The sequence below is a fragment of the Cydia splendana genome, chromosome Z (genome assembly GCF_910591565.1).
Source record: "Cydia splendana chromosome Z, ilCydSple1.2, whole genome shotgun sequence".
Lineage (NCBI taxonomy): Eukaryota > Metazoa > Arthropoda > Insecta > Lepidoptera > Tortricidae > Cydia > Cydia splendana.
The window spans coordinates 39625535-39653284 of NC_085987.1; the positions used below are offsets into that span (position 1 = coordinate 39625535).

Consider the following 27750-nt stretch of genomic DNA (forward strand, 5'->3'; position numbering starts at 1 on the left):
AAGTCCTTATTTCGTACTCAGTACCTACACTCTACCGAACACAACCATACCACTTGTCAGTAGTATACCTACTGTCCAGTCACATCGATTAGTGTTGGAGGCCCCCTGGCCGCAGTACTATTATACTACATAGTCACGACTACTTGTACAAACCATAAAAAGGTCAAATGTGGTGTTCTCTGAACAAAAGATTTCCTTTGGCAGAATTAATCTCTATGTTCCTAAGATATATTTAAGAGCCACTCATATTTTTGGTGCAAATGCAAATGTGGGGGAAGGGGGAGTTTCAGCGTCGGCTACGTCTGAGATTTATAATTGTTTAAGTTTAGGTTCTAAGACAAGTTTGGTATAATTTTAGGCCTCTCTCCCCTATGTACCCCACCTAATTTTTATTACTGCTATACATTTCTTACATTTTACGTTTATCCAATCAGTTCCTTGCTTCTAGAGGTATACCTATAGATGATCATCATATTCATCATGTAAGCAAACGTATTTAAATTTAATTCAAGCCATAAATCGATTAGCTGCTGCCTTAATCGGCAGAATGTGCTATTGAATCGCTTATAAAGAGTAGGAAAAACAATAAGGCGGACAGTTACTGCTGCTCTCCTCATAAATATTTTTGCGTCACCTAGTCGAGAATCCGGCAATATACTCAAGTTGCATCCACGTCTATTTTTTTGCGATTTAATAAACACAGTAACGGAGGGTATATTTTTATTGTGAATAATTTTTAGTTTAATCTGATTCTGTGCGTTGTCTTTAAAATCCCACTGCGTGATAGCACTGATAGCATTAAAGCTGACAAGCGTTTTACCTTTGAATACGCAACATCACATGTCCCCGGCGGCGTCATACTCGCGCCTGATATTATGCTATCTGGCGTGTGAAATCTGCTAGCAATATTTATGTAAATGCCGTGTTTGCGATGACATACGCCTCCTCTCGTATAAAGAGATCCGTAAATACATCGTGCATATACCTATTAAGTAGGTATACAATGTTTAGACAAAACAAACAATTACTTTAACTTGCAAAATGAATATTGCATACATAATAATATACTTGGGAACTTGTTTGAAACACATCTTTATTCCGTTAAAAAAGAAATGCTCGGCAAAAGTAAAGTCAGTAACAAAACAGTGGATGTAGCCGTTATACGTTTAAAAAATAGCACTAAAAAACAAGTCGCTAAGATAACGTAGTAACGTAGTAATATGAAACTCTTGGAGGTGAAACTAGTAGTTACATGACTATGTCGACAATTTCGTAAACAATACTTTTATTGACAGCAATTTCAAATTTTAATTCTCTTCTACCAAATACGCATTTTAGTAGCATTTTAACCTAACCTATGTATTTAACATTTAACGGCCTCCTAGCCTAGCCTAGTTACCCTGCCTACGAAGCTGGAGGTCCCGGGTTCGAATTCCGGTAAGGACATTTATTTGTGTGTATCATGACATGAGTGATGGATGTAATCCATGTATACTGAATATAGGTATAGGTATATTTATCTATACTAGTAGTTCGCCCCGAACTGAGAACTCGCGCAATTATATAGAGTGATTGACTTTGTTGCACCTACTTACTCGTATAGTTCGACATAAAATAGTAGAAAAAAACCGACTTCTATGGGGGCCGGTGATAGATTATTGTACATAGATGGTGTACTATGTAGAAAAGGAGGTAAAACCACCCACTTTTCTAGTAGGTAGCATTTCGTTTCTGAAAGAGTCGCAGTTTTAGCCTCACGAACCCACTTCTCTGATAGCACTTCGGTTCTGTGAGGATTGCAGTTCGAACCTAACCAAAACCACTTATCTAGTAGCATTTCGTTTCTGTAAGGCTCGCAGTTCTAACCTAACCTAACCCACTTTTTTTCGGTTCTGTGAGGATCGCAGTTCAAACCTAACCTAACCCACTTAACGGCGCGTGCGGTGCGGTGTACGGGGGGTTGAGCGGGAGGGGCTAGTAAGTTTGGCATCATTATACTTTATACCTACATTTTATGGTAGGTAATCATAGTGGTTTATTTAGCTTAGGTATCAGTGGTTTTCTGGGTCAAGGTCCGAGTCCGGGTCCGGGTCCGGGTCCAGTTCCGGGTCCAGGACCAGGTCCAGGTCGAGGTCCAGGTCTAGGTCTTGGTCCAGGTCCAAGTCCAGGTCCAAGTCCGGGTCCAGGTACGGGTTCAGGTCCAGATAAGAGCCCGGATCCGGGTCAGGTCTGGCTCCAGGGCCAGCTCCGTCAAAATCGAAATTCGAAATCGCCAAACGTGTAGTCATTGAAGAGTTCTGTTCTGATCATCATCAGCAGTTCCACTTCATCAAATGCGACAGTTTTTAATGTAAATTCTTGATTTTCTGGTGAAAACACACAAATCTCTTTACGCATGCCTTTAAGATTTGAGGAGTTCCCTCGATTCCTCATGGATACCATCATCAGACCTCGAGCTTGACAAAAATGTGGCTTAAAAACGGTTTACTAACGAATGGGCCAAAAACGTTTCCCAAAGTATCACATCCCAAACTATGTTTCCCAAATTATCATTTCCCAAAAAATGTTTGGCAAAACAACTTATCGCAAACTTTCAGTTAGCAATAGTCTTTTTTGGCAAGTTATTGTTTAGCAAATAATTACTTGGACAAGTTACATTTTACCAAGTATTATTTAGTCAATGTATCATTAAGCATAACTTACATGTCCTAAAATATTGCATGGCATACAATTTACATACCAATAGAGAGGAGGCTGCAGAATTTAATTTGGCTGGTATTTAACTGATCATTACATATAGTAAAAAGTAACGTCAAAAAAATAATTCTTACTGCCAAAAATATGTAGTAGAGTACTTAAATGATCACTAAAATTAAAACTCCATTTTAATGTAAAATGATAACCAAATTTGTTACATTTTAGTTTAAAATGTCATGCAATTTTTTTACATCTCGTTATTCTATTAAATTATTAATCCACTTCGTGACCTTTTTCTAGTACATAGTATTTCGTTTCTGTAAGGATCGCAGTTCTAACCTAACCTAACCCACTTTTCTAATAGCATTTCGTTTCTGTAAGGGTCACAGTTCTAACCTAACCTAACCCACTTTTCTGATAGCGGTTCCGTTTTGTGAGGATCGCAGTTCAAACCTAACCCAACCCACCCAAATTACGTAGAATTTAACGTACCTGTATTACATAACATAACAAAAACTACAAATTTAAATAGAGAAAGAGATGCCTATTTGTCAAATTTGCGAAGTGACAATTTTGACCAAACATCTTTTTGGAATATAATAGTAGCCAATAAAAAACGTTTGCTAAATAAGTTTTTGTCCTAATAACATTTGACAAAGTAAAATCATGCCAAATGATAATTTGACCAAATAAATTGAATGCGAAGTGTAACTTTGCTAAAGGTTCCTTTGGGAAATGAAACTATTGCGATAAGTTTGTTGGGAAGTGAAATTTGGCCCAAACGTATTTGGCCCAAACGAAAGTACACCCTTAAAAACTTAACTTGCTTAACAAACATAACGAAGAGGACAAATCGCCAAACGTGAACTATGCGTCGTTGAAGAGTTCCGTTCTGATCATCATCAGCAGTTCCATTTCATCGAATGCGACAGTTTTTAATGAAAATGCTTGATTTTCTGATGAAAATACAAAAATCTCTATACGCATGCGTTTAAGATTTAAGGAGTTCCCTCGATTCCTCGTGGATCCCATCACCAGAACTCGAGCTTGACAAAAATGTGGAATAAAAACTTAACTTGCTTAACAAACATAACGAAGAGGACAAATCGCCAAACGTGAACTATGCTTCGTTGAAGAGTTCCGTTCTGATCATCATCAGCAGTTCCACTTCATCAAATGTCACTTTTTGAATGTATATGCTTGATTTGTTGATAAAACACAAATCACTATATGTATGCCTTTAAGATTTGAGGAGTTCTCTCGATTCCTCATGGGTCCCATCATCAGAAGTGGGTTTTGATAAAAACGGGACCAATTTGTATGCACATACACATACAATCAAAAAAATAATTTTCAAAATCGGTCCAGTAATGACGGAGATATGGAGTACCCAACATAAAAAAAATCACAATCGAATCTCCTCCTTTTGAGATTTGGAAGTCGGTTAATAAATAAATGAGGGCGCCACTTTCTACGTAGCTGTCCCATTTTTGACGTAAAATGCTTACACATGGCAACAATTTATAGTCTGTCAAGCCATTTCCGTCAGTAGAAAAAAGCGGCTAAAAACTTTTTAACAAAAAAAATAACCGCCGAAAAAAAACTAAAAGGAAATAAAAAAACCGGCACTAACACGGAACGAGTCGACCAACAAAAACAATAGCACACTTAAAAGAAAAAAAAAATATTTTGTCTTCAATAACGCAAGTGAATACCTATGAACTATGTATATACATACTTCTGAAATCAATCACACAAATCTGCGTATTTATATATTTACAATGTGTTATTTTTGGAGTCAGAGTTTTCAGTGTGCTATTGTTTTTGTTGGTCGACTCGTTCCGTGTTAGTGCCGGATTTTTAATTCCTTTTAGTTTTTTTCGGCGGTTATTTTTTTTGTTAAAAAGTTTTTATTTTATAATTTTCTGTGGCTATAATTTATACAAATTATTACATGCTTAATTTTTGATTACTTTTAAAATAGCTACCTACCTTGCTTTAGCTATTAACTGTTATATTAATAATCCTACTTTAACTATTATTTTGTTCTGTAATATAAATAAATTACCCCTATTTTCCCACCCTTAGGGTAGGATTTTTTTCCAAATTTTTATTATTATTACGACTACTCTGTAAAAAGTTATGCGTGGTCATACGTTACAATCAGTGAGTGAAAAAATCAATCATCCCCTATTTTCCTACCCTTAAGGTTGGATTTTTTTTTCCAGATTTATATGGGACCAACTTCGAGGTATACCCTTTCCAATAAAAAAATAATTATCAAAATCGAACATCTCTGTAAAAAGTTATGCGTGGTCATACATAAAAAATATATATATAATAAATAAATAATAAATAAATAATAAATAATAAATATTATAGGACATTCTTACACAGATTGACTAAGTCCCACAGTAAGCTCAAGAAGGCTTGTGTTGTGGGTACTCAGACAACGATATATATAATATATAAATACTTAAATACATAGAAAACACCCATGACTCAGGAACAAATATCTGTGTCATCACACAAATAAATGCCCTTACTGGGATTCGAACCCAGGACCATCGGCTTCACAGGCAGGGTCACTACCCACTAGGCCAGACTGGACTGGACTGGTGGTGGTGGACTGGTGGGGATATATACGCGTCGACTTGAGAACCTCCTCCGTTTATTTCGTCGGTTGAAAAATGTAGGCGCGAAGAGTTATCGTCCCATAGAAAATTTGAATATCGCGCCTTTTTCTACTGACAAACTTGTTTGACCGACTATAGTATGGAAATTTTAGAGTTCCATTATATTTAATTTCTACTCTTTTATGTCCCACTACAGGCGGCAATGAATCAAAAATCGCGTGGATATATTACAAGGTCTGTGGAGCCCTTAACTGATACTGTATCTGTGGTAACCCGAAATATTTCCAGTTAAATGTCAAATACCTATATTATGTTTATTTTTATCTTGTTAATTATTTCAAAATAGTAAATTTAAAAACGATATTATAAAAGTGCAAGCCGAGCACTTTCATTTGATACCAAACTCAACCATACTTTCTTGCAATAAAAAAATATACGCGTCGACTTGAGAACCTCCTCCGTTTTTTTCGTCGGTTGAAAAGATGACCAGAATAGCAAGACCCTTCTCAAATAGCTTTTTAGCCTTCTAAGCTCTTCTAGCTCAATAACCCCTTGATCGAGCCTGCTCATAATTTAATACTAAAATATAATGCCCTCAACTACACGTTTACCCTATTTCATTTAAATTAGAACAAAATTACTTAAGTTCTTGAGTATCAAACTATCCTCTGATAGTTCAGCTTAAAAACATCGAAATGCCGGGACGTGCCCGTAGCCAGCCGCGTGTCCCAAGTCGAATGTAAGAACTTCGTTCGCTTCGCTCGCTCGTTCGATAAGTATGTATATCGTCGCCTAGTGCCCATTGACAGATTTGCTTAGTTTGGAGCTAGGTCGATCTGTGTAAGATTGCCCCAAATATTTATCATTAACATTGTCAACAGTGGCTGGCCGTGGTATCGCTCGCGATCCTATACAATGTGGTGTTCGTGATCGGGCGCGCCGTGTTCTGGGAGTTGGACACCATCACAGTTGTCTGGTTCGTGCTGGACTACATCTGCGACGCCATCTATCTCGTCGACACCGTCGTTCACGTGCATGAAGGTAACAATAGCTTTTTTGACGAATTTTTGTTTCTAAATAGCAAGGCTGATATAGTCTGTCAAGCCATTTCCGTCAGTAGAAAAGAGCGGCAAATTAAAAAAATGTAGCGCGAAGGGTTATCTTCTCATAGAAAATTTTAATTTCGCGCCTTTTTCTACTGCCAAACATGTTTGACCAGCTTTAGATAAAATATCGCAAAATTAGAACTTTTTTATCAGTTTGTTCAACAACAATTAAAGTGTGGTCGGGTTTTTTAACATATCGTGTTATGTTATGTTGTACTTAAATAAAATACTTAGGTACTTAATACATCTACACAAATATAAAATGACGGACAGATGGGTGTTAATAAATATTTCGGCACTCTATTTATAAAAAAAACAGACGGACATTTTATTTTTGTAAGCAACGCGATTGTGCTCTGCGAATATGTTACTCTGACTAGTGTCAAAGGTTTTAAGGTGCTCTCAACAAGTCCACACCCAGACTCTAATAGCAGGTTTCTGCTTACCTTTGCTTTATCAGAGTCCGTCCGAGGCTTTGACTCGTTTTGGCAAGCAACAGAGCGTTAAATTCCCACCACAAACTTCAAATTAGGTACATATATACCTACTATGAAACAATGACGGTTATAGTCACTCCACACAATGTTGCCTTCCAAGTCGGTGCAGATTAATTATCTTACACGGAGTTTATATGATTTTTTTTAATACATCAAAACGTTTTTTTTTTCAACGTAATAGAATATACCTACATTTTATTAGTTTATATTTACTTTTCATGAACTACCTACTTACTTATTTTTCATTTAGGCGTATTGTGCTTTTATTATCGTCATTAATACCACTGCCGGACAGAGGCCACACCTAAGAAAGTCTACAAAATGCTGGCCTCATCCTAATCCAACCGTTCACTCGATTAAACCTTGTTTTTATTTGACCGGTATTTATAAGTATCCCAGAACTGTCATTTTAATACAAAATTACAAAATTGGGTCAATAACAGAACGATTGGTACATTGGAAAATCAAACTATAATTTTTGTTAAAATGTTTTAATTGTTATAAAATAAATTTAGTATTCCTTCCAACTCTTCCAAGGCATAATCGCAATATCGGCCCACATCAACGTTTGCCCAAAACTACTAAAGTTACAGCTCTCCAAGACTCGAGTTCACAAACCAACAAATTCGACACCGACCGCGCCTTACGTCATCAAATTTAGCTAACACGTGGATAAATATTTGACCGAGCCTTGTTGCTTTTTCCGTACATTTTGCATTGCGTTCGCGTGGCACTGGCGACTTGTGTTCTATTGGTTTTCAAATGTTTCTTAGGCGATTCGTCTTGGGAATCTTTAAAAAGATGCTGCATGCTTGCAATTTTAACTAGCGCCACTTGCACCATCCAACTTAGCCGAGGTTAACCGGTTAAACCGCTAACCCAGATCCGCTAACCGCTAACTCAAATTGTACTGGTAACCATGGTAACTCCAGGTTTAACTGTTCCCGGGGTTAGTGGGACGGTGCAAGTTGCGCTAAAAAAGACTATAAATACGCAATGCACAATTCATGTAAATGTCTCTGTGGTTGACACGCTGATGCTTATATTAATAATAATAATAAATAAGTGCCGTACTACAAGTACTCACCTGCGCCAGTTCTCGAAAATGGTCGTGCCACGCTCTATTGGGATCGATCTATCATCACTGACAGGACTATTGTAGCCAATAAGCCTGACATCGTGCTGATAGATCGATCGCAGCGCCGGACCGTGCTCGTCGACGTCATGGGGGATGGCCCCATGATGAGAATCTCGTGAAGGCCGAGAAGGACAAGTCCAGCAAGTACCTAGACTTAGCCCACGAGATAACCGCTATGTGGGATGTGGACTCGACGATCATTGTTCCTATAGTCGTGTCAGCGAACGGTCTCATAGCGAAGAGTCTCGACCAACACCTAGAGAGACTCTCGCTGGGTGGTTGGATCAAGGGTCAGATGCAGAAGGCGGTAATTTTGGACACGGCGCGTATAGTACGTCGATTCCTCACTCTGCGGCCCTGACCACCGGCAGCTTGGACCCTGCCCCGCTGCCGGCGGCACCCTAGGTTAGGTTTTTTATAATGTGTTTATATATTTTTGTTATGTTTTGTAAGTGTTTTTATATTTTACTTTTATACTCACATTGTAAAACCCTAACCTAAGACCCTAATTGAATAAAGAGAATAATAAATAATAATAATAATAAATATTATAGGGACATTCTTACACAAATTGACTAAGCCCCACGGTAAGCTCAAGAAGGCTTGTGTTGTGGGTACTCAGACAACGATATATATAATATTGTATAAATAAGTACTTAAATACATATTAATACTTGACATCCGCCTCTACCTCTATTATTGCTAATTACGTAAATTTAAAACTGACATATCCTGGGACAGTAATAAACAGTCCGACGTTTACCTTACACTAGATAAAAAACGCGATATTTGTAGTTTTTAAGAGTATGTATGTTTTATTATTATATTTGTTTGTACTGTGTGCCTTTTCAGCTTAACGACGGTTATGATACTGTGAGTTATCTACTTGTATTCATTGATTAGTTTTAGGAGTGGGTGACATTTACGAAAATATAATGTTACGTAAAGCAAGGACAAAATTTACGAGTTTGTGTATTTATATGATTAAAAAAACCGTAGCCTCCCATACCTTTTCCTTTATTTCTAACGGCATCCCACTCCTCCTGGCCTAAATACTATAAAATGTTGTTTCAGGGTATCTTGAACACGGTCTCATGGTAAAGGAAGCCACGAGACTTAGGAAGCATTATCTCAAGACAGACTCTTGGCGATACGACCTAATATCTTTGCTGCCCACGGACATTGCCTACTACTGGTGGAAACCGCAGAGCTGTGACTATGTTAGTACCTACCAGGTTCAATTATGAAAATAGAATAGAATAGAATATGTTTATTGCTCACATGATGGTGTACAGGTCTTAAATACTCTATGAGTACCATAGTTACAACAATTTACCCTACAAGGGTATTGCAATTACACGTGCATATAAAATATACACATAAGAAAGGTACTTACACTAATTTATAAACATCTATTTCTACGCATATTAAATATAACAAAAATATTATTTTATTATCTTAGAATAATACTTATTTTCAATGAAAAACTCTTGCAGAGAGTAAAAACTGTGGTCTATTAGGTAGGTTTTTAACTTGGTAACGAATTTTGAGTATGTTTACTCTTTAGTTATTTCTTTTGGAAGGTAATTATAAATTCTTATAGTCATTACGTGAGGGCTCTTATTACTAATTTATAAGTTACTTGATGGTATGGCTATTTTATTTTTATTTCTTATATTTATGGCACATGTGTGGCGGTCTGTTGCTTTTGTATATAAACTTGGATGCTTGCGGACAAATTTACTGGCTTCTAGTATATATAAACACGGTAAAGTTAAAAATTTTAAGTTTTTAAAGTGAGGTCTACAGGTTTCAAGGTTTTTAATATTTGTAAGAATCCTTATGCACCTTTTCTGCAGTATGAATAGTTGAAGTATGTCTGTGCTATTGCCCCACAAAATGATTCCATATTGGAGGCAGGTTTGGGTAAATGCATACCTAATATGCAGCAACGGCCGTTTAAAAATCTGTGCTTTTATCAATATTTCTTAAGACATCTTCATTTGTTGGAAAGTATTATTCAGGTATGTGTAATTTATATCTATGGGGGTCTTTGGTCGGGTCTAAACTATATAAGGTTAGTTTTTTTAAATTTAATAGTAAATGATGGTCATCGAACCACTTAACAATTACGTTTAGGATACTGTTAATTTTTTGGTTTACTTCCTCAATATTTTGACTTGAGAATACTATGGAAATGTCATCGGCATATAAAAAACATTTGATATTGATGGCGTTTATTATCTTTGGCAGGTCTTTAATGTAAATCAAAAATAGGATACAACCTAGGACACTACCTTGCGGAATTTGTTTAGTTTCTGAATATATTTTCTCAACGGTTTTCCTTTTAATATCATAATGTTCTACTTCAACTAATTGGATTCTGTTCTTCAGATAGGACTTGAACCAGTTGTGGGCGTCTCCACGTATCTCTATTCCGTATAATTAATATTTAGTAAAATGTCGTGTTTGACACGATCATCCGCTTTACCAATATCGAGCATTAGTCCAAAAGCAGAATGCTTACTGTCTATTATATTTATGACTCCCTGAATGAATTAAACTACCCTCAGATCGTATTTAAAATAAAAAATAGTCTAGTTTCGGATTTGGAGAATATGAGTTTTGATTATTTAGAATAACGAGTACCTAGTAAGGTCAGACGGGGTAAGAAGACCACTGGGTCAAGACAAACACTTGTAGGACCACCTCATACTCTTGCCCCGAGCAAAATAAACTATGTTTCTTTTATTCGTTTTTATTCCGCTGTTTCTATTGTGTTTTCTTTATTGACATAATATATTATTAAAAAATCTACCACTACACATAAAACTAAACCCGATTTCTAAATACCAGGTACCTAACAAAAGCATGTGTATCTTTTACATGTTTTTTGGAGCATAATACCTCTAAATAAAGACAGCAAAAACCGTGGCAATGTACGTTATTTAACATTGTTGTTACAGTTACAAATGTCAATATTGTTTGCGTTCTAGGACCGTTTACCGTGCCCTGTTATTGTGCGAATGAATCGACTGTTTCGCCTTCCTCGAATGTGGGAGTGGTTCGACCGCACCGAGACCGCCACCAGCTACCCAAACGCTTTCAGAATCTGCAAGGTCAGTAGGTAGCAGAATAACACAAGTATTTTAATCAAATAACTAAATAGGTACTTAAGGTATTTTAGAGTTCTATACATAGAAATTGCGAATAATGTAAACAGATTTTGTTAGCACTTGAGACATGACCTAACATTTTACGAAGGTTGTTTTCCCTGAAATAATGTGTTGGGTATATTTATGTTTATATGTATTTTGTGTTGTGTTTGTACCTGTGTGTTTTTATATTTTTATTTAATATCCATATTATAAAAACCTAATCTAAGACTTAACATGAATAAAGGAAATTAAAAAAATGAATGTAAGTACCTACTTATAAGATTAAAGTAAGTATATAGGTACCTTAACTGATAATAATAAGATCATGCTTGCCCTAATAAAGGTAAATTGGGTTGTTTACATTATTTACCATTTCTATTGAACTACATTTTAGTTTATTTAAACGATAACTTATTGACATTCCTCTTTCAGGTCGTGATGGCCATTCTAGTTCTTATTCACTGGAATGCATGCCTTTATTTCGCGATAAGTTATGCAATTGGATTCGGCACCGACAATTGGGTATACAACATAACAGGTGGACGAAACGAAACGTTGGCTCATCAATACATTTACAGCTTTTATTGGTCGACCCTAACACTCACTACCATAGGAGAAACGCCCCAGCCCGAAATCGATCCAGAATACTTATTTGTTGTTGCGGACTTCCTTGCCGGCGTCCTAATTTTTGCTACAATCGTAGGCAACATCGGCTCAATGATATCGAACATGAATGTGGCTCGCGTCGAATTTCAAAATAAAATGGACGGCGTAAAACAGTACATGGCATTCAGAAAAGTGAGCGGGGAACTAGAGGCGAGAGTTATCAGATGGTTTGCGTACACCTGGGCTCAGAGCGGCGCGCTGGACGAAGAAAACGTGCTGTCTTCATTACCTGATAAACTTAAAGCCGAAATTGCTATACGCGTTCACTTGGAGACTCTGAGGAAAGTGCAAATATTTCAAGATTGCGAGCCCGGTCTTCTTGAAGCTCTTGTGTTAAAGCTACGACTTCAGGTCTTTAGCCCTGGAGATTACATTTGCCGCAAGGGAGATGTTGGTAAAGAGATGTACATTGTTAAACGGGGCCGTCTACAGGTAGTGGCAGATGATGGTAAGACTGTGCTTGCCGTTTTGAGTGCCGGATCCGTTTTTGGAGAAGTGAGCGTTTTGGACATCGTGGGCAATCGCACCGGCAATCGTAGGACCGCCAATGTAAGAGCACTGGGCTATTCAGACTTGTTTTGTTTGGGAAAAAGAGATCTTTGGGAAGCCTTGGCTGACTACCCCGATGCTCGAACTACCTTAACTGAACGTGGATGTCAACTTTTACGCAAGGTAATTTCTTTCAAAATTTTAATGTAGGTATAGTAAGTATATTTTAGTAAGGTATTCCACTAATTGATTATTTTTAGGATGGTCTACTTGACGAGCAAGTTTTCCAAAAAGCGCAAAATACTCAATTGAGCCTAGAGGAAACTGTCAGCCAACTGGAGACTACAGTGGAAATACTCAATAACCGGCTAGAGGGCTTGTTGACTGACATTGGAGAAGAACAGGCCAAAATTAAACAAAAGCTCAGTCAGATCGAAATGAGGTATAATTTTTAAGTATCTATCTTAATTGGTAGCATTATTGCGCAAAGCGATTGTATAATAAAATGCAATGCGAATTTGTATGTAGGTGTACAACAGTAGATGAATAAACACTAATTTTTCAGGGTCGTAGACACTGAAGGTGAGGTTATTACCGACGATGAGGATAGGACTTCGTCCGATGGGTCTGAAATAAGAAGCGAGATCGCTCGGATGTCGGACAGTTACGAGTGCAGCGAGCTGGCGCTGAGCATGTCTCCGAGCACGTCCACGGTGTTCCTGGAGAAGCCGATCGCGGGCCGGGAGCGCGGGCACTCGCTCTGCGTGGAGAGGACGCCCAGCTTCAGCCACCTTGCCGCCCAACCGCGGAGTAAATCACTCCGCATTAAAAAACCGCCCAAAGACTACTCTCACTAAAAGCCAAAGGGGGAATAATTCAAAAATTCCGTGATGTATTATTTTAAACCCGATTTTGTTATCCTTCATATAAGTAAGTCTATTTCTCAAAAAAGTGGCACCGCAGAATAATGACTTTTTTCAAAAAACTTGGTTTTCGCTTTTGGATTATGTTGATTATTACTTATTAAAATGTAAATTAAATATCTGATAAATTTTGAAGGAAAGACTTAAATTATTTTAGAAGATATAGGTGTTTTAAATTCAGGTGAACGACATCAATGACAGGACAAAGATAATTGGTTGTAACCCAGGTTATATACTTAGATAATAGAAGCAGGTTAGCGAGAAATAAGTACAAATTCAAATGAAACTTGTGACAGGTTATCGACAGCCGCTAACCTGCATCCGTTCTTGATTACTCGTTTTCATTCATTTCATTTCTTTAACATGGACATCATTCACCTGCCCATCACATTTTATTTAAGACTACTTATTTCTATAAATATTAATTAAAAAAGGAACATAATTCATTTGAATAATTGCACTGCCTAGCTACAACAAAAAAAATATTTTTCTATATCAAAATCGGGAAGTGGGTCAAATTTAACTTGTAAGTTTTGATTACAGACGCACAGAAAGCAACGGGACAGGTGAAACCAAATAAAAGCTTGTAAAAAGTCTCTCACAACATGTTTTAATAATTTATTTAAAATTATACACGGTGAAAAGTTCTAACATGAACTGATTGACAGGTGGCGGTGCCGCTTTTTTGAGAAACAGCCATAAATCTACGTTATTTTTGATACCTTGAAAGGGTTTTATTAAATGTAAGGGTTTAGAAATGGAACATCATTTTGGTACCTACGGCTAGATATCGGAAACAAACCAAAAACTATTTTAAAGTATAGGTACTTAAAGATAAATCTACATTATTATAGTTTTGAAAATTAGTGTCAATGGAATGTGGCTTTAATTAGAAACAAGGGAGAGGCAGCATATGGCTGCGCATTTAATCAATTTGTTTATAAAACAATTTAATTAATTTGGCGTCACATAATTTACCGTAGGTATTTTAACGTTTTAAACGTTAAATATCTCAAACAAGGAACAATATTTGTTTATAGTGGTAATGTAGGATTTCACAGAGTTAGTATTCTTTCCAATGAGATGTTTAATGTAATTATCATTATTAGTAAATTAAATAATATTAAGTTTTGGAGTGACATCTTATCTTTCCAATGGTATTGTTTTAAAGATTGTTAATACTCGTTAGGTAATTGTATTCTTAAAAAACTGTATTATACGTACTTTGCATCAATGTTTCAGTTTATTTTATTTTTATAACGCTTAACTTAATAGAAATATGTTGAACAATATTATAATGAATATTCAATGAATGTTGTTTGTCTACTAACCAGTCTAACTACGTAAGTTATTATTGAGCGACGAGTGACAATTTTACAAGTTCGCTTCATAACTAGGTGTTTTTGAATATATTTTTGTATTCATAAAATGTTGTATATATTATCTCCTTAGTTAGGCTTCTAAAGGTAGATCACCTGTCTTAAGGTACGTTTCATCTGTTCGAACCAAACTATTTAGCTATCTCTGGCGTAATTTCCGATATCAGGATCTTTGTGTAAATTCAAAATTTTGTATTTTTATATTAACATTTATGAATTTTATCATAGGACGAAAACTGATTTATTAAAACGATATCATAAAAGTGTATTAATGTAGATTAAATTAGATATAATAAACTAGATAATTAACCTAGTGTTATTACTTTCATACTGTTAGGTACATGAATGGTAATTCAAATAATCATTTTATTATTTTCAACCTTATATGCTGCTTATATGCCGATTCGTTTGCAAAAATAATTTCTACAATATCAAAATACAGAGAGAAAAATGGTTTGTATGGAGAGGCGGGACTTCCATTTACCTCGTAACTGCCAGTTTTCTTTCGAAAGGTATGACATTTGACTTAAAATTGTACATGAAAACACGTATATTTGATACGAAACGTTCCGAAGAGATACCTACAATGAGATAATATTATCAACCACATCTCTAATTTAACTGTTGTAAATAAATATTTATAAGAAATCAGAGTAAATCAATGGAGAATTATTTGTAAAGGTAAATGGCAATTATTTTCGGCATAGCCTAAAGAAATTTTGAAATAAATATGAAACAACAGCCATGAAGATTTTTAATATCCCTCATTTATTTTTACATATCTGTTTTATCATTTTGATACATCAGTTTAACTAAAGTAAATCAACAAAATAACATAGCCCACCATGCCACGACAGTGAAACGAAACGACCACTAAAATAAAACACTTGGAAACAAACTGAAAACAGATCGGAGAATAATTCATTTAACGACAATTTGTTAACTAACTAAAGTTGTATACTAACTTCACAAGTCGAGCTATATATTAACGCATTCACTACCACCAACGCACATGTGCGTTCTCCGCCATACAAGTTTGTTCCTAAGCCACGCCCACTGGCAGTTAATGCGTTAATTTACTTTCTACAAAATGTAAGCTTGTTAACATGGTTCATTTTTTAACTTAGCACATACTTAGCTATTGTGAAGAATTAAATCCAGTTGTTAGAGAAAACTGTCAATAATTTACCAAGTCATATGCTATTTCCGAATATTTTGTACTGAAAACTTCATAAGTATCTCAAAATTTTCAGCATAAAGCACTATCGCTCCAAAATACTATAAAAAATCCCAATTTGTGTTACCTATACATCCTAATCACGTAGGTACTCTTTATGTAAATAAATTGTAATGTGAAATTCTAACAAATAACGTATTTTAAGAAATCACATTCATTCTTGATTTAAATAACTGGAAGCGAAAAAATACAAAGGCCAAAAGGGACGAAGTCATGTGACACGTTTCTCCATACAAACGTAGTCCCCATTTTCCTCTATACTAACAATACAAAAAATATTTTTACGCAATTTGATGTACATAGGTATACTCGTATTAACTACAGCTATGTCCCTTTGTTTGACTTTTTACTACGTTTGTATGCAGAAGCGGTCGTCCACTATCCTCTTAAGGGAACGATCATAAATTCATTATATTATCCTTTCCGCAGTGAACTTTTTAATATGAACTTTTTCCGATCGATACAACTGACGGTTATGATTAACAAAACTCAAACAAATAGTTTTGGAATAAGTATTACAATAAATTTGAAAGTCGCTCTTGTTTTGTTCTCAAGCAATCAAATTTTTTTTCGACAATGACTATTGGATTAAATAATTTTATTACAAAACCGCCATTACTTGCAACCTACCAAGAAACACGTTTTATTCAAGAACAGTAACTCAAACACATAACAAGATGAATAACCCTAAAGTATATAACAATTCTACCTGTTTAAATTCGGACTGTAACTTCTTACATCTAACCTTTACCTTAGATTCATTCCAATAATACAGTCCTATTTTACAAATATCAAATCACATCAAAAACAAGTCACATTTACTTATATTCATAGTGACAGAAAAATGCGCCCGCAACAAAATGCCCCTGTGCATTTGACATTGGCATTTCAAAAATGGGCAAGGGCATTTAGTTGTACATTGGTATGTTTGTTTGTGGTATGTATTCCACAAACAGATAAATAGTACCCAATACGAACAAACAAAATGATTTAAAAATAGGTAGGTTTTTTTGCAGTTCACTAGAAGCATGAAAGGAGCGTTCAATGATAATTGGAATTAATTTACAAATATGGATTAGGTAAGTATCTTACTAATTTATGTAGTTAAGTATACTTAAAAAAACGTCCTCTCTTCTACAGGTTAGCAAACAGTTGCCACTAATTTTCAGTAGAGCGATCAGAAATAGTACAACTATGTAGGTAGGTAGGTATGTAGGGACAACCTTTATTGAAAAAAATACCACAAAATAATTTGTAAAGAGCTAAAACGGAAATAAACGTCAGCATGTTTTTCTTTTTATCAATTAAAAACGTCAAAGGAATGAGTACATCTTTTTTTCAAAGTCAGTAAAGTGCATGACAACCCCCAGTCCAATTAACGATTCATTACAAGGGACTAAACGAAAAATAGAATCTCCGTGAAATTGCATGCCATAAAATGAAGATTCTTTGAAATTAAAGTTACTTAAAACATTTTGCTTAGTTAGGTACATTTATGTAAGCAATTTTCACAATACTAGCTCGTATGGTACGGTATAACTAGGATGTTATTAATTTAGTTCGTGCAAGCAGCTTTGGTCAATCGTTCTGGCATTCTGACGTACCTACATTACATAAGTACCCTCTATCACACTTATTTAACCCAGCCTGACCAGTATCGGAAAATCTACGTCTAGGACCACTCGAAACTACCGGGTGTGGTCTGTAATATGACCAAAAATTGTTATGTTTAAGGCGTGACAAGCAACGTCAATCACAATGATATGGCGTGGCGATGGCGTCCATTGAAGATAATATTTATTTTGTACGAAAAATAGGGAGTCTAAATACTTCATAATTTTTAAAAGTTGTTGAACAAAAGTGTCACCGTTTGAGGAGTACAATCTATGTTTTAATTATTTGCTCATGTTACAGACCACACCCGGTATATTTTTTAACGATTCTCGAGATATTACATATCACTGTAACGAGGTATGGAAAAATATTTATTGATAAAGGAATATTTCAGAGAAAATGTAAGATTTATACCATACATCGATAATCTCATTAAAGTCATAAAAGACACTCCCGCAAACGTGAGTTTATTAGTTCTGGACATTAGATTAGTCTACTTAATTAGGCTGAGTTGAACCTCGTCGCATCGCATTATGACAAAAAATAAGAAGTAGGTATACCTGTCATGATTTTTTAGTAATTATATCAAAAAGTGTAAGCAAATATGAATTTTACTTGGCAACTTTCTTAAAATACCTGATTTTAATATTAGGGTAATGGGTAATGTTTAATGACTTACCTGGCAACACTTCAGTTAGCAAGTGGTAGGGGTAAGCGGGAGTTAAACGGACGGTTGTTCAGACTCGTTCACTTGGATTGGGGAAGTAAAATAGACGACATCTTGATGGTAACGGGTGAGCAAAGTTAAAGAGGCACCACCATTTTATAATTAGAGTAATCATAGATAAATTTATAATATTTCAGAAGTGTTAACGTACCACTAACCCACAATAGGATTTTTAGATTCGATCGGTAGAATAAAAACGTAAGTTGTCTTTATTTCAATAGTAATCCAGTAACTTTGTCCAATTTTGTAACCTGGCTCTCTTGCGTCAAATCCGGTAGTTCTGATTTTTTGCAGACTTATTTATGATGTTGGCCCAATGAATAATACAAGTTTGAGACTTCGAGCGCCGAATGCAACTTTGTCAAATATCGAAAAACCCGCGAAAATTTCGGTTTTATTTTAGATTTGAGCGATTATAACCCTAAAGGACTAGTTTTTGATAGTGCCTTCTCATGACGTTTTTAAAGTGGACTAAACTTGCTCGACGATCCGATCGACGGTACGATCTCAAGCTACCTGGCCAAATCAGCTTTGTTTGACCTTAGGAACAATCGTGCCAAGCTGCATCGCCTGAGACAAAAGTGCATACTCACTGCACATACTTACCCTACGAACACAATTTCAAAAAAATGTAAATATTGAAAGGTTTTATTTCGGAAACTACTAGATGTACAGAAACAATTCTAGTCTCGTATTGTAGCAAATTTAGTCCCCTTTAAAAACGTCCTGAGAAGGCACTATCAAAAACTAGTCCTTTAGGGTTATAATCGCCCAAATCTAAAAGAAAACCGAAATCATCGCGGGTTTTTGATATTTGACAAAGTTGCGTTCGGCGCTCGAAGTCACAAACTTGTATTATTCATTGGGCCAACATCATAAACACGTTTGCAAAAAATCAGAACTACCGGATTTAACCTAAGTACCTACATAATGGTTTGATTTTATGAACCTCGAGTGGTTTATGTGTTTCAAATGCAGTTTTGTAGCTGTAAGAAGCTTAGACTTTCGTTACATTGTTGCTTTGTAGTGTTGTTTTAAATTATCAAGATAATTTAAAGCTAAAAAAAATATAACGTAGTTTTATTATCCATGAGTGCTTAGTTGTATAATCAGCGACAAAGTAAAATTTTACATCAATTTATTGTAAAAGTATTGAATTTAGTTTGGTTTGTTTTAATGAATGTAGGTAACCTGCGTTTTGCCAACGGTAAAATAGTTATATTTAATTATATACTCGTAGATGGATGAGTAATTAGAGTATCTGAATAATTTTCGATATCATTTGAATGGTACAATTATTTTAGTCGGTTGCTATTACGACATCTACCTACAATGAAATTATAATTATTGTAGTATTAAAGCGGCAGACTTTAGATTTTGGAATGAGTTCATAAGTTGATAGTTATGTAAGCACAGATTATTGTTTTATATGTACCTATTATCTATAAATGATCAAAATTATTGTCATCAAATTGCAACGTCGTGAGAAAATTGATACATTTATGAGTAGATACGTATAGGTACATATTTGAAATGCCTATTATTTTGATCTTTTTATGTTTTATGATTACAGATTGATATGTGGACTTGTGCTGGTGGTCAGTGATCGGAAATTTGTGCTATTGAATTATGTCTTATTTATTTCATAAAATATAGGACATGTCTAGCCTATCGCGGTTAATTGGGACGGATTAAGCCTTGTTTATCGAAACTGATTAACTATTTAGGTATAGTTTTTGTCCAGCAACTTTTAGTGACAACGGTACTTTGTTCCTCTCGTTTAAAAACTATTTGAATTTTTTGCCATATGCAAACTATTAATATTTTATGGTACAATATAATCATTATAATTTAAATGAGTACCGTAGTATTGTGTTATGCAGTGCCATTACGAAATAAATATGACATTAGTAAGATAACAATAGCACAGGGGTCCTGATACTTTTGATCGACGTTAATATGAGCTTGTCACATGGAGGTGTCATTTGTGTATGGCGTGTTGGCGTCATTTGTATGACATGGAGGTGTCATTTGTGTATGACATGTTGGCGTCATTTGTATGACATGGAGGTGTCATTTGTATATGACGTGTTGGCGTCATTTGTATGACATGGAGGTGTCATTTATGTATGACGTGTTGGCGTCATTTGTATGACATGGAGGTGACATTTGTGTATGACGTGTTGGCGTCATTTGTGTGTGACGTGGAGGCGTCATTTGTGTGACATGGATTCGTCATTTGTGTGACATGGATTTATCATTTGTGTGACATGGATTTGTCATTTGTGTGACGTGGTGGCGTCATTGATGTTGTTTTGTATGACGTGGAGACATCATTGGAGCTGAATTTTTTGTCGTTGGGGCGTCATTGAGGTTAAGTTCTATATGACACGAATGTGCGTCATTTGTACTACTTAAGCATTCGTCATTGGCGTTTCGTTTCGTGTAACGCGGGTATGCGTCTGATGAAGATGACCTTTTATTTAGATTTGAAAATGTAGAGATGTTTGGAACAAGTAATACATAGTATAGTGCGAGTGTACGTTAATGAAGTTCAGCATACCTGCCGGACCTAAAAGTACTTAAAAAAAACTGATGTCGGAAGGATCTGACAGGCTAATGTTTATCGTTTATTGCAGATCATGTCAAAATGTATAGAGTGGTAAAAAAAAAAGTAGGCATAGATATCGTGAGAGTGCAACGGATTTATGTCCTACTAGCGACAGCTCCACAGATTTTTTATTAATATTCTGGTAGTTCTTGTTGTGTGTTTTTGCGATAACAAGTATTTTGAATCTATGTAAGACTGAGTCTGGGCGGTTGTAAAGACATGAAAAGGGTGTATGCATCTGGTTTTGCTACATACCTTCTAATATTAATTAGATAAAAGGATGTAAGAAAAAAAGTTTATGCAGAAATGTATAAAGAAGTGTAAAAACTCGTTTTTTAGGGTTCCGTAACTCAAAAGGAAAAAACGGAACCCTTATACCTTTATAGGATCACTCGTGCGTCTGTCTGTCCGTCTGTCACAGCCTATTTGCTCCAAAACTACTGGACCAATCAAGTTGAAATTTGGTACACATATGGAAGTCTGTGACCCAAAGACGGACATTTAATAAAAACAAATGAATTTTAAACATAATAATATAATAATTCAGCCTATATACGTTCCACTGCTAGACACAGGCCTCCTCTCATGCGCGAGAGGGCTTGGGCTATAGTCCCCACGCTAGCCCAATGCAGATTGGGGACTTCACATACACCTTTGAATTTCTTCGCAGATGTATGCAGGTTTCCTCACGATGTTTTCCTTCACCGAAAAGCTAGTGGTAAATATTAAATGATATTTTTTACATAAGTTCCTAACAACTCATTGGTACGAGTACGAGCCAGGATTTGAACCCGCGACCTCCGGATTGAAAGTCGGACGTCATATCCACTCGGCCACCACCGCTTCTTTGATCAAATGTTAACGCGGTTACTAGGCGTTAACTATATTCTTGTCTTTGTTGTAGAATTATGAAAACTAGTTATATTATAATAACTTTACAATATTGATTGTAGTCTTTACATTAAGATGTTGACATTAACACGTTCAATGCGAAGCTGCATTTTGTGAACTCGCTTTCAGTGCGTTACAACCCATGAGAGTCCTGTATTGAACTTTTTCGCTGTGCGGTACAAGTCAATTACAGCCTGTATGAAGGGGCTTATATTTTACCTAAAATATCTTTACTAAATATATACTTATTAAATTTAATTATGACAAAGTTTAGTTTAATAACTAATCTACCTTATATTGCCTTCGCCGAAGTTGATGACCGTTGGTTGAGCTTTTATAGACGAATTAATTAACAGGTCAAAATTGACTTGTAACGCACAGCCAGTGCGGGCAGGGGTAAAAGTGTCGATGATTTAGTAGTGATGGGAAAGATAAACAAATATATTGATTCAATTTATTCATATTTTTAGTGTTTATTTTTAAGGCAATTCTTACTGAATGTGTATGCATGTCTGCATATCAATTTTTTTTCGTCTTTGAATGAAACTTTTGTGAATAACTGCACTAACAACTCAGTAAAGTGAAGCAAATTCCCTTTTTAACTAAGAGGCTGCATGTACAATCCAGGCGTTTACAATACAAGTCCCAAATAAAATGCTCATTATTAATTTTCTGTACCATTTTAATCTTCTTTTTAAGCTTAATAATATGCAGTCATTTTACCACTATAATCATAATCAACAAACATGTGTAGTGATAACTGGGTAACAACACTAATGCGCACTGCCCTTACCTGCAGTGCTATACAAGGCCGTACACAACAGGTCATATAGGCCCTGTTCCGCACTGAATAGGAAAAGTTTTAATCTGGTCTTAATTGGTTTTAATTTATATCCTGTCGGGTAGAATGTTAAATGACAAACATAAATGTATACTTGACTATATAAAACAATTCAAATATCACAACATTATCGCCTTCGCACCGGGGGGATGTTACGTATTTCGGTCGCCGCACCAGGCGAAAGTCCAGTACAGGGTCAAAATGACCTGTTACGCAGTGAACGTGTTAATTGTATTGTTTTTTCTTGTCATTGACATACTCAAATGTATTTCAAAATTAGAATCCGCGCCGGATCGTACTCGTAGTTTCTTCTGGTGGCGCTAATGCATAAAGGTTGGATTGTTAACAGAGGGTCTACCGCGAACACCGAAGTTCGCAAATTGCGGGGATTTCTCTTTTACTCCAATGAAACCGTAATTAGAGTGACAGAGTGAGACCCCAGCAATTTGCGAACTTCGAACAAAATTAACGATAGCCAGCCGTGTGTGGAAAAATTGAATGAACAGTTGAATGTACCTTGCTCGCTCGTACGAAAATGTGTGCAGTACGGAACTCTTGGGACGCGAGTTCGACTCGCACTTGACCGGTTTTTTTTTTTCTTTTCAACCTGACCATGTTATGAACTTATGAGTAGTATTTAACGAGACTCAAAATGAGAATTGTTTTTGTGTATACACCAATCATCAATTATGATATGAAACATTTGAGTACCTACATTTCAAGTATATGAAATATTTCACGGATACGTGTATTACCTATTTCGATCGGGTTGCGCAGTAAATGTTAATGTTTTATTCCTCTTTTAAAACGTGGTTAATGAGAGATACTGCAAATAGTCTCAACATAATAACCAAATTGAAATAATATTAACAACAGTATGGGAGTAATTCTTTTAAAAAGGACAGAAGTTAATGACAAGTGAAACTTTACCAACCATATGACTTTTGATTGAATGATGTCAGTGTTTAAAAACAGGTATTAAATACTTATTTTACGGGATTTCTACTATAGATCGGTCAAATCTTACAATAAAAAACATTGCGTGATGTAGTTCTGTATTTTTTGCATGTTGTTTGGAGTCCTTGGAGGAATATGAGACTATGTTTTGCAAGCAAAAAAAAGTTGTGCGCCCTGGGTAATTTGCGCAAAACTGCAAAAATTTTGGACTTTTTTGAGGCTTTGCAGTTTTATTAAAAAACTATGGGTTTTTGGTCAAAACTTGCTGTGTAATATTGAAAGTACATTAAATTTGGAACAATTTAAGCCTATTTACAGAGCCGTATGTAAAATAGTTCTTGAGAGATGAGGCTTTTAAAAAGGGTATTTTTTTCCTTAGAATGGAATTTTTAGTTTTTCCTATATTTTAAGACAAATATGGGCACAACCGCTCAAGATATGAGATATATTGCAATGAATAAGGTTGTAGTAAATTTTATTACCTTTCATTTAAGTGCAAGAAAGGGTCAGTAAGTCTTACAGTTCTCTAGTTATCGTAAAAAAAAGAAATTGCCATAATGGGGAAGGCAACTAATATATTGTTTAAGGCATTGTCTAAATACCTACAAAAGGCAGTACCATCGTCGAGAGCACAATCTACGATTAGCTTTTACAGCCTTTCCCCGATAGCAGCAGAGTGATGTCAGAGATCAACCATCTTTAAAATGCACTCCCCTCTTCAGCACTTCATTCATTCAGTAATGAAATCAAGATACAATCTGTAGTTTGCCTTGTTATGCTTCGATTGTGATGCTTCGTTTGTATCAGGATCAGGATAAAAAAAATGTAATTCATAATTTTCATAAGTTGTAGTTGGCATATCACATGACTTTCCACATTTCCGCTTTTAATATCTAGTTTCTGTATTATTTACGTTTTATTTTCAAAAAGTGAATTTCGTGTCATTGTGTCTATGGTTCATTTATTTATTAATGGAACACTTACATTTTGAAGTTCATCTTAACAGAGGTAATAAAATAACATTGAAACGGTTATTGAGTAGGTATATAACATATGTCGGTACACTTAAAAATATATGTCACATAAAATTGTTTATTTCGAATTGAATTTTAAGACTGTCAATAGAGTTGAATATTATAATTGCCATAAATGGCTTTATATGCACTATAGATAGTTAAAATCAATTAAGTTAGTATGAAATTGGTATGAAAGAAGAAATCAATTACACCAATAAGATTGGTTTCGTCAGAAATGTTTGCATTGATTTGAAAAATCTGCTATCTTTGGATGATTGCTGTGATAAATAATATTGAAAGAGTGTGAAGAAACATGTTTTTTTTTGGAAAGCTTACTTTAATTTTAAAAAAATTGCCATCTTTAGAAGACTGCTGTAACGAATGATATCAAAAGGGTGTGCACAAAATGCTAATCTTCCATTTGGTCCGACCAGTTGATTTATTTCTGTTACAATAAATAAAATAAAATAAATCTTCAAGAAAAACAGATAAATTAGTAGATATATTTGGTGTCAAATAGACTTTGAAATTTAGAAAATGCATCACAATATTGGACATTATGCAATTATTTAATATTATTTGCAAAAATAAAAATCTACAATTATGCATGATAAAATTGATAAAGTCTGCGTTTTACTACTGAAACCTGTCTCAAGTGTTTCTGTCGGCTTTAAGTTTAATATTCGGAAACAGGTTAGCAAGGTTATATGCTAATAAAATAAAGAAAATATAGCTTTTAGACCTATAACATACAAGCTGAAAATAGTGTTACAGCTAGAAATCATAAACGATAAATAATGAAAACATTTTTTTTTACTATAACAAATGTAGCAGCTACGCTTTTGTAAGTTTGAGAATTATTTGTATCCCGTTTTTTTAGGTACCTATTTGGAAATACACATACCAATATGGATTTACACTCAAAGTATCCTAGTACATACTTACATACTCATTACATTACTCATTGATCCTATAAAGCATAAAGGGGATTGTAACAGCCCAAGATAATAAATAAATAACTTCCTAGAGAGGTACTAAAATCTGATTTATTTGTCAGGTCTGTTTCAGAGAAATATAAAAAAAAAAATACTTTGTGTTCATAATATTCAAATTTAAACTTTTAAAGGTACAATATCATATTTTACTTGAAGACTATCAAATTCATTGAATAAAATATATTTGTTGCATAAACTTATATTGCTGTATGATGAAAAATGTGTTAAGCGTTTGTAAGATACGTAGAAGTAAATAATTAACTACTTATTGCATACTTGTAGTAGAAGACAATAAGTGTCTAATAAGTTGATTTTGAGATCTAGAAGAAATGTTTAAAGTCAAATTCTCATAAAGCTAAACATATGCAATTGACAGTGAACATAAACAAAGGAAAGAACTGAAGGCCGAATGTCATGATAGACGCGATCTCAAACATATTGATTTAAAACAAAGTTTACACATTTAATGTTATTGTTTACAACTATAAGAAGCTGAAAAAGGATTTCGGTCTCAGGGGAATTTTATGGAGTAGGTACGATTTATTTCAGTGTATAAGAAATGTTTTATAAGTGTTTCGAAAGGAGCTTTCTCAGCTATTTTCTTTTCGACCTTAAATTGAGTTTCGTGCGCCGGAGTCATGCACGAAGTAGGATGGCCGAATGTCATAATTTTTTAGTAATTATATCAAAAAGTGTAAGCAAATATGAATTTTACTTGGCAACTTTCTTAAAATACCTGAATTTATATTAGGGTAATGGTTAATGTTTAATGAGTTACCTGGCAACACTTGAGTTAGCAAGTGGTAGGGGTAAGCGGGAGTTAAACGGACGGTTGTGCAGACTCGTTCACTTGGATTGGGGAAGTCAAAGAGACGACATCTTGATGGTAACGGGTGAGCAAAGTTAAAGAGGCACCACCATTTTATAATTAGACCAATCATAGATACATTCATAATAACATTTTGTAGCTAGTAATCTGTTGAGCCTGCCCATCTTAATTCTCTCTACTTAAAGAATAAAATATAATCAATAATTTTTCACAATGAAATACGAAACCTACTGCAACGGTGGGATAGACGAATATGTCCGTGAAGTAAAAAAGTTGTTAGGTTACAGCGTTTTTAGCAACGATGTGTGGTTTACATGTTAACAATCTGATTTCTTTTAATTCTAATATTCAATTATTATACGAATAAACAACGAATATTACAACATACATAAAATACATTAAACACATTTAATAAAGTCGAGAATTACTCCAAATCTGTTTTCCCCTACTTAGACATTTAAATGCACGTTTAACGTTAGAATTGTATATACACATTATATTACCTTATCGTTTTAACAGTTCACTACACATTATATTACAGATAAGATTTGATTTTTCTATCCTGGTATATGCCCCTTGTTATATGCTAGTAATCAAATCACATCACTCAAAATTTAAATTATACTTCATATTAGGTACATACCATCTTTAAACTAAACAATTCATTTCGTGGTTTGTGTTTGCGTAATTTGATTGTGTCACTTTAGTTTGCCATTAAGGAAAGCTATGTAACACGAATGTCTGGGTAAATCCCGATAACGAACCACGAAATGATATGACAGCATGAAAAACTCTTGGAAATATACAAATACTTAGTTTTGCTTTTAATTTCTTTACATTAGTCGTCAAACACCTACACTCAATTTCGTATTCCGACCTAAAACAAAAGTGTAAAATGTATACATTCATAAACTCACACGAAATTGTGGGTATAAGTAATATAAATATGTAAATGAACCATCAGAGCCCGCTTTTCTAAAATTGCAATTTTTTATATTAGGTAATGGAAGTCTCTTTTTAACTCTTTTTGTTAGATAGGGTCGTAGAAGCTTTCGTAAAGCAGGCCGCTGATTATTGTAATTAAAGATTACTTCACTTAAAAGGGCCAGGATAGTAGTGTTGTGAGTTTCTCGCTTCGCTCTGATCTCACATGAAACATTTGGAGTAGGGCGCGGCGTTGGTAATGAGAGTCGTCGACGCCTCCTCTTTGACACCGACGGCTAAAAGTCACAAAACATATCTTTAATTAATAATAAAAACAGAAAAAAGTTCTAATACTTACTTAGACATTATTATTAGGCCCACTTACGCAGTTTCATTTCTTAAAAGTACTCACTCGTACA

At 35.0% G+C, this 27750-nt stretch overlaps 2 protein-coding genes across 4 annotated transcripts in view; one reads left to right on the top strand and one right to left on the bottom strand.

The window, feature by feature from the left end:
- The window catches only part of LOC134805124 (cyclic nucleotide-gated cation channel subunit A-like), a 48689-nt gene extending 30749 nt beyond the window's left edge, over positions 1 to 17940 (top strand). The window contains exons 5-10 of the mRNA XM_063778423.1: positions 6215 to 6374; positions 9149 to 9294; positions 11071 to 11193; positions 11665 to 12570; positions 12648 to 12829; positions 12953 to 17940. Coding sequence (XP_063634493.1) covers positions 6215 to 6374; positions 9149 to 9294; positions 11071 to 11193; positions 11665 to 12570; positions 12648 to 12829; positions 12953 to 13244 — 1809 coding nt within the window. The 3' untranslated portion in view covers positions 13245 to 17940. The remainder of the gene's footprint in view (positions 1 to 6214; positions 6375 to 9148; positions 9295 to 11070; positions 11194 to 11664; positions 12571 to 12647; positions 12830 to 12952) is intronic.
- Positions 17941 to 19520: 1580 nt separating this feature from the next.
- Positions 19521 to 27750, bottom strand: part of LOC134804076 (forkhead box protein L2-like) — a 72473-nt gene continuing 64243 nt past the window's right edge. For all 3 annotated transcript variants that reach the window (XM_063776982.1, XM_063776981.1, XM_063776983.1), the window contains exon 11: positions 19521 to 27627. In XM_063776982.1, coding sequence (XP_063633052.1) covers positions 27554 to 27627 — 74 coding nt within the window. In that variant the 3' untranslated portion in view covers positions 19521 to 27553. The remainder of the gene's footprint in view (positions 27628 to 27750) is intronic.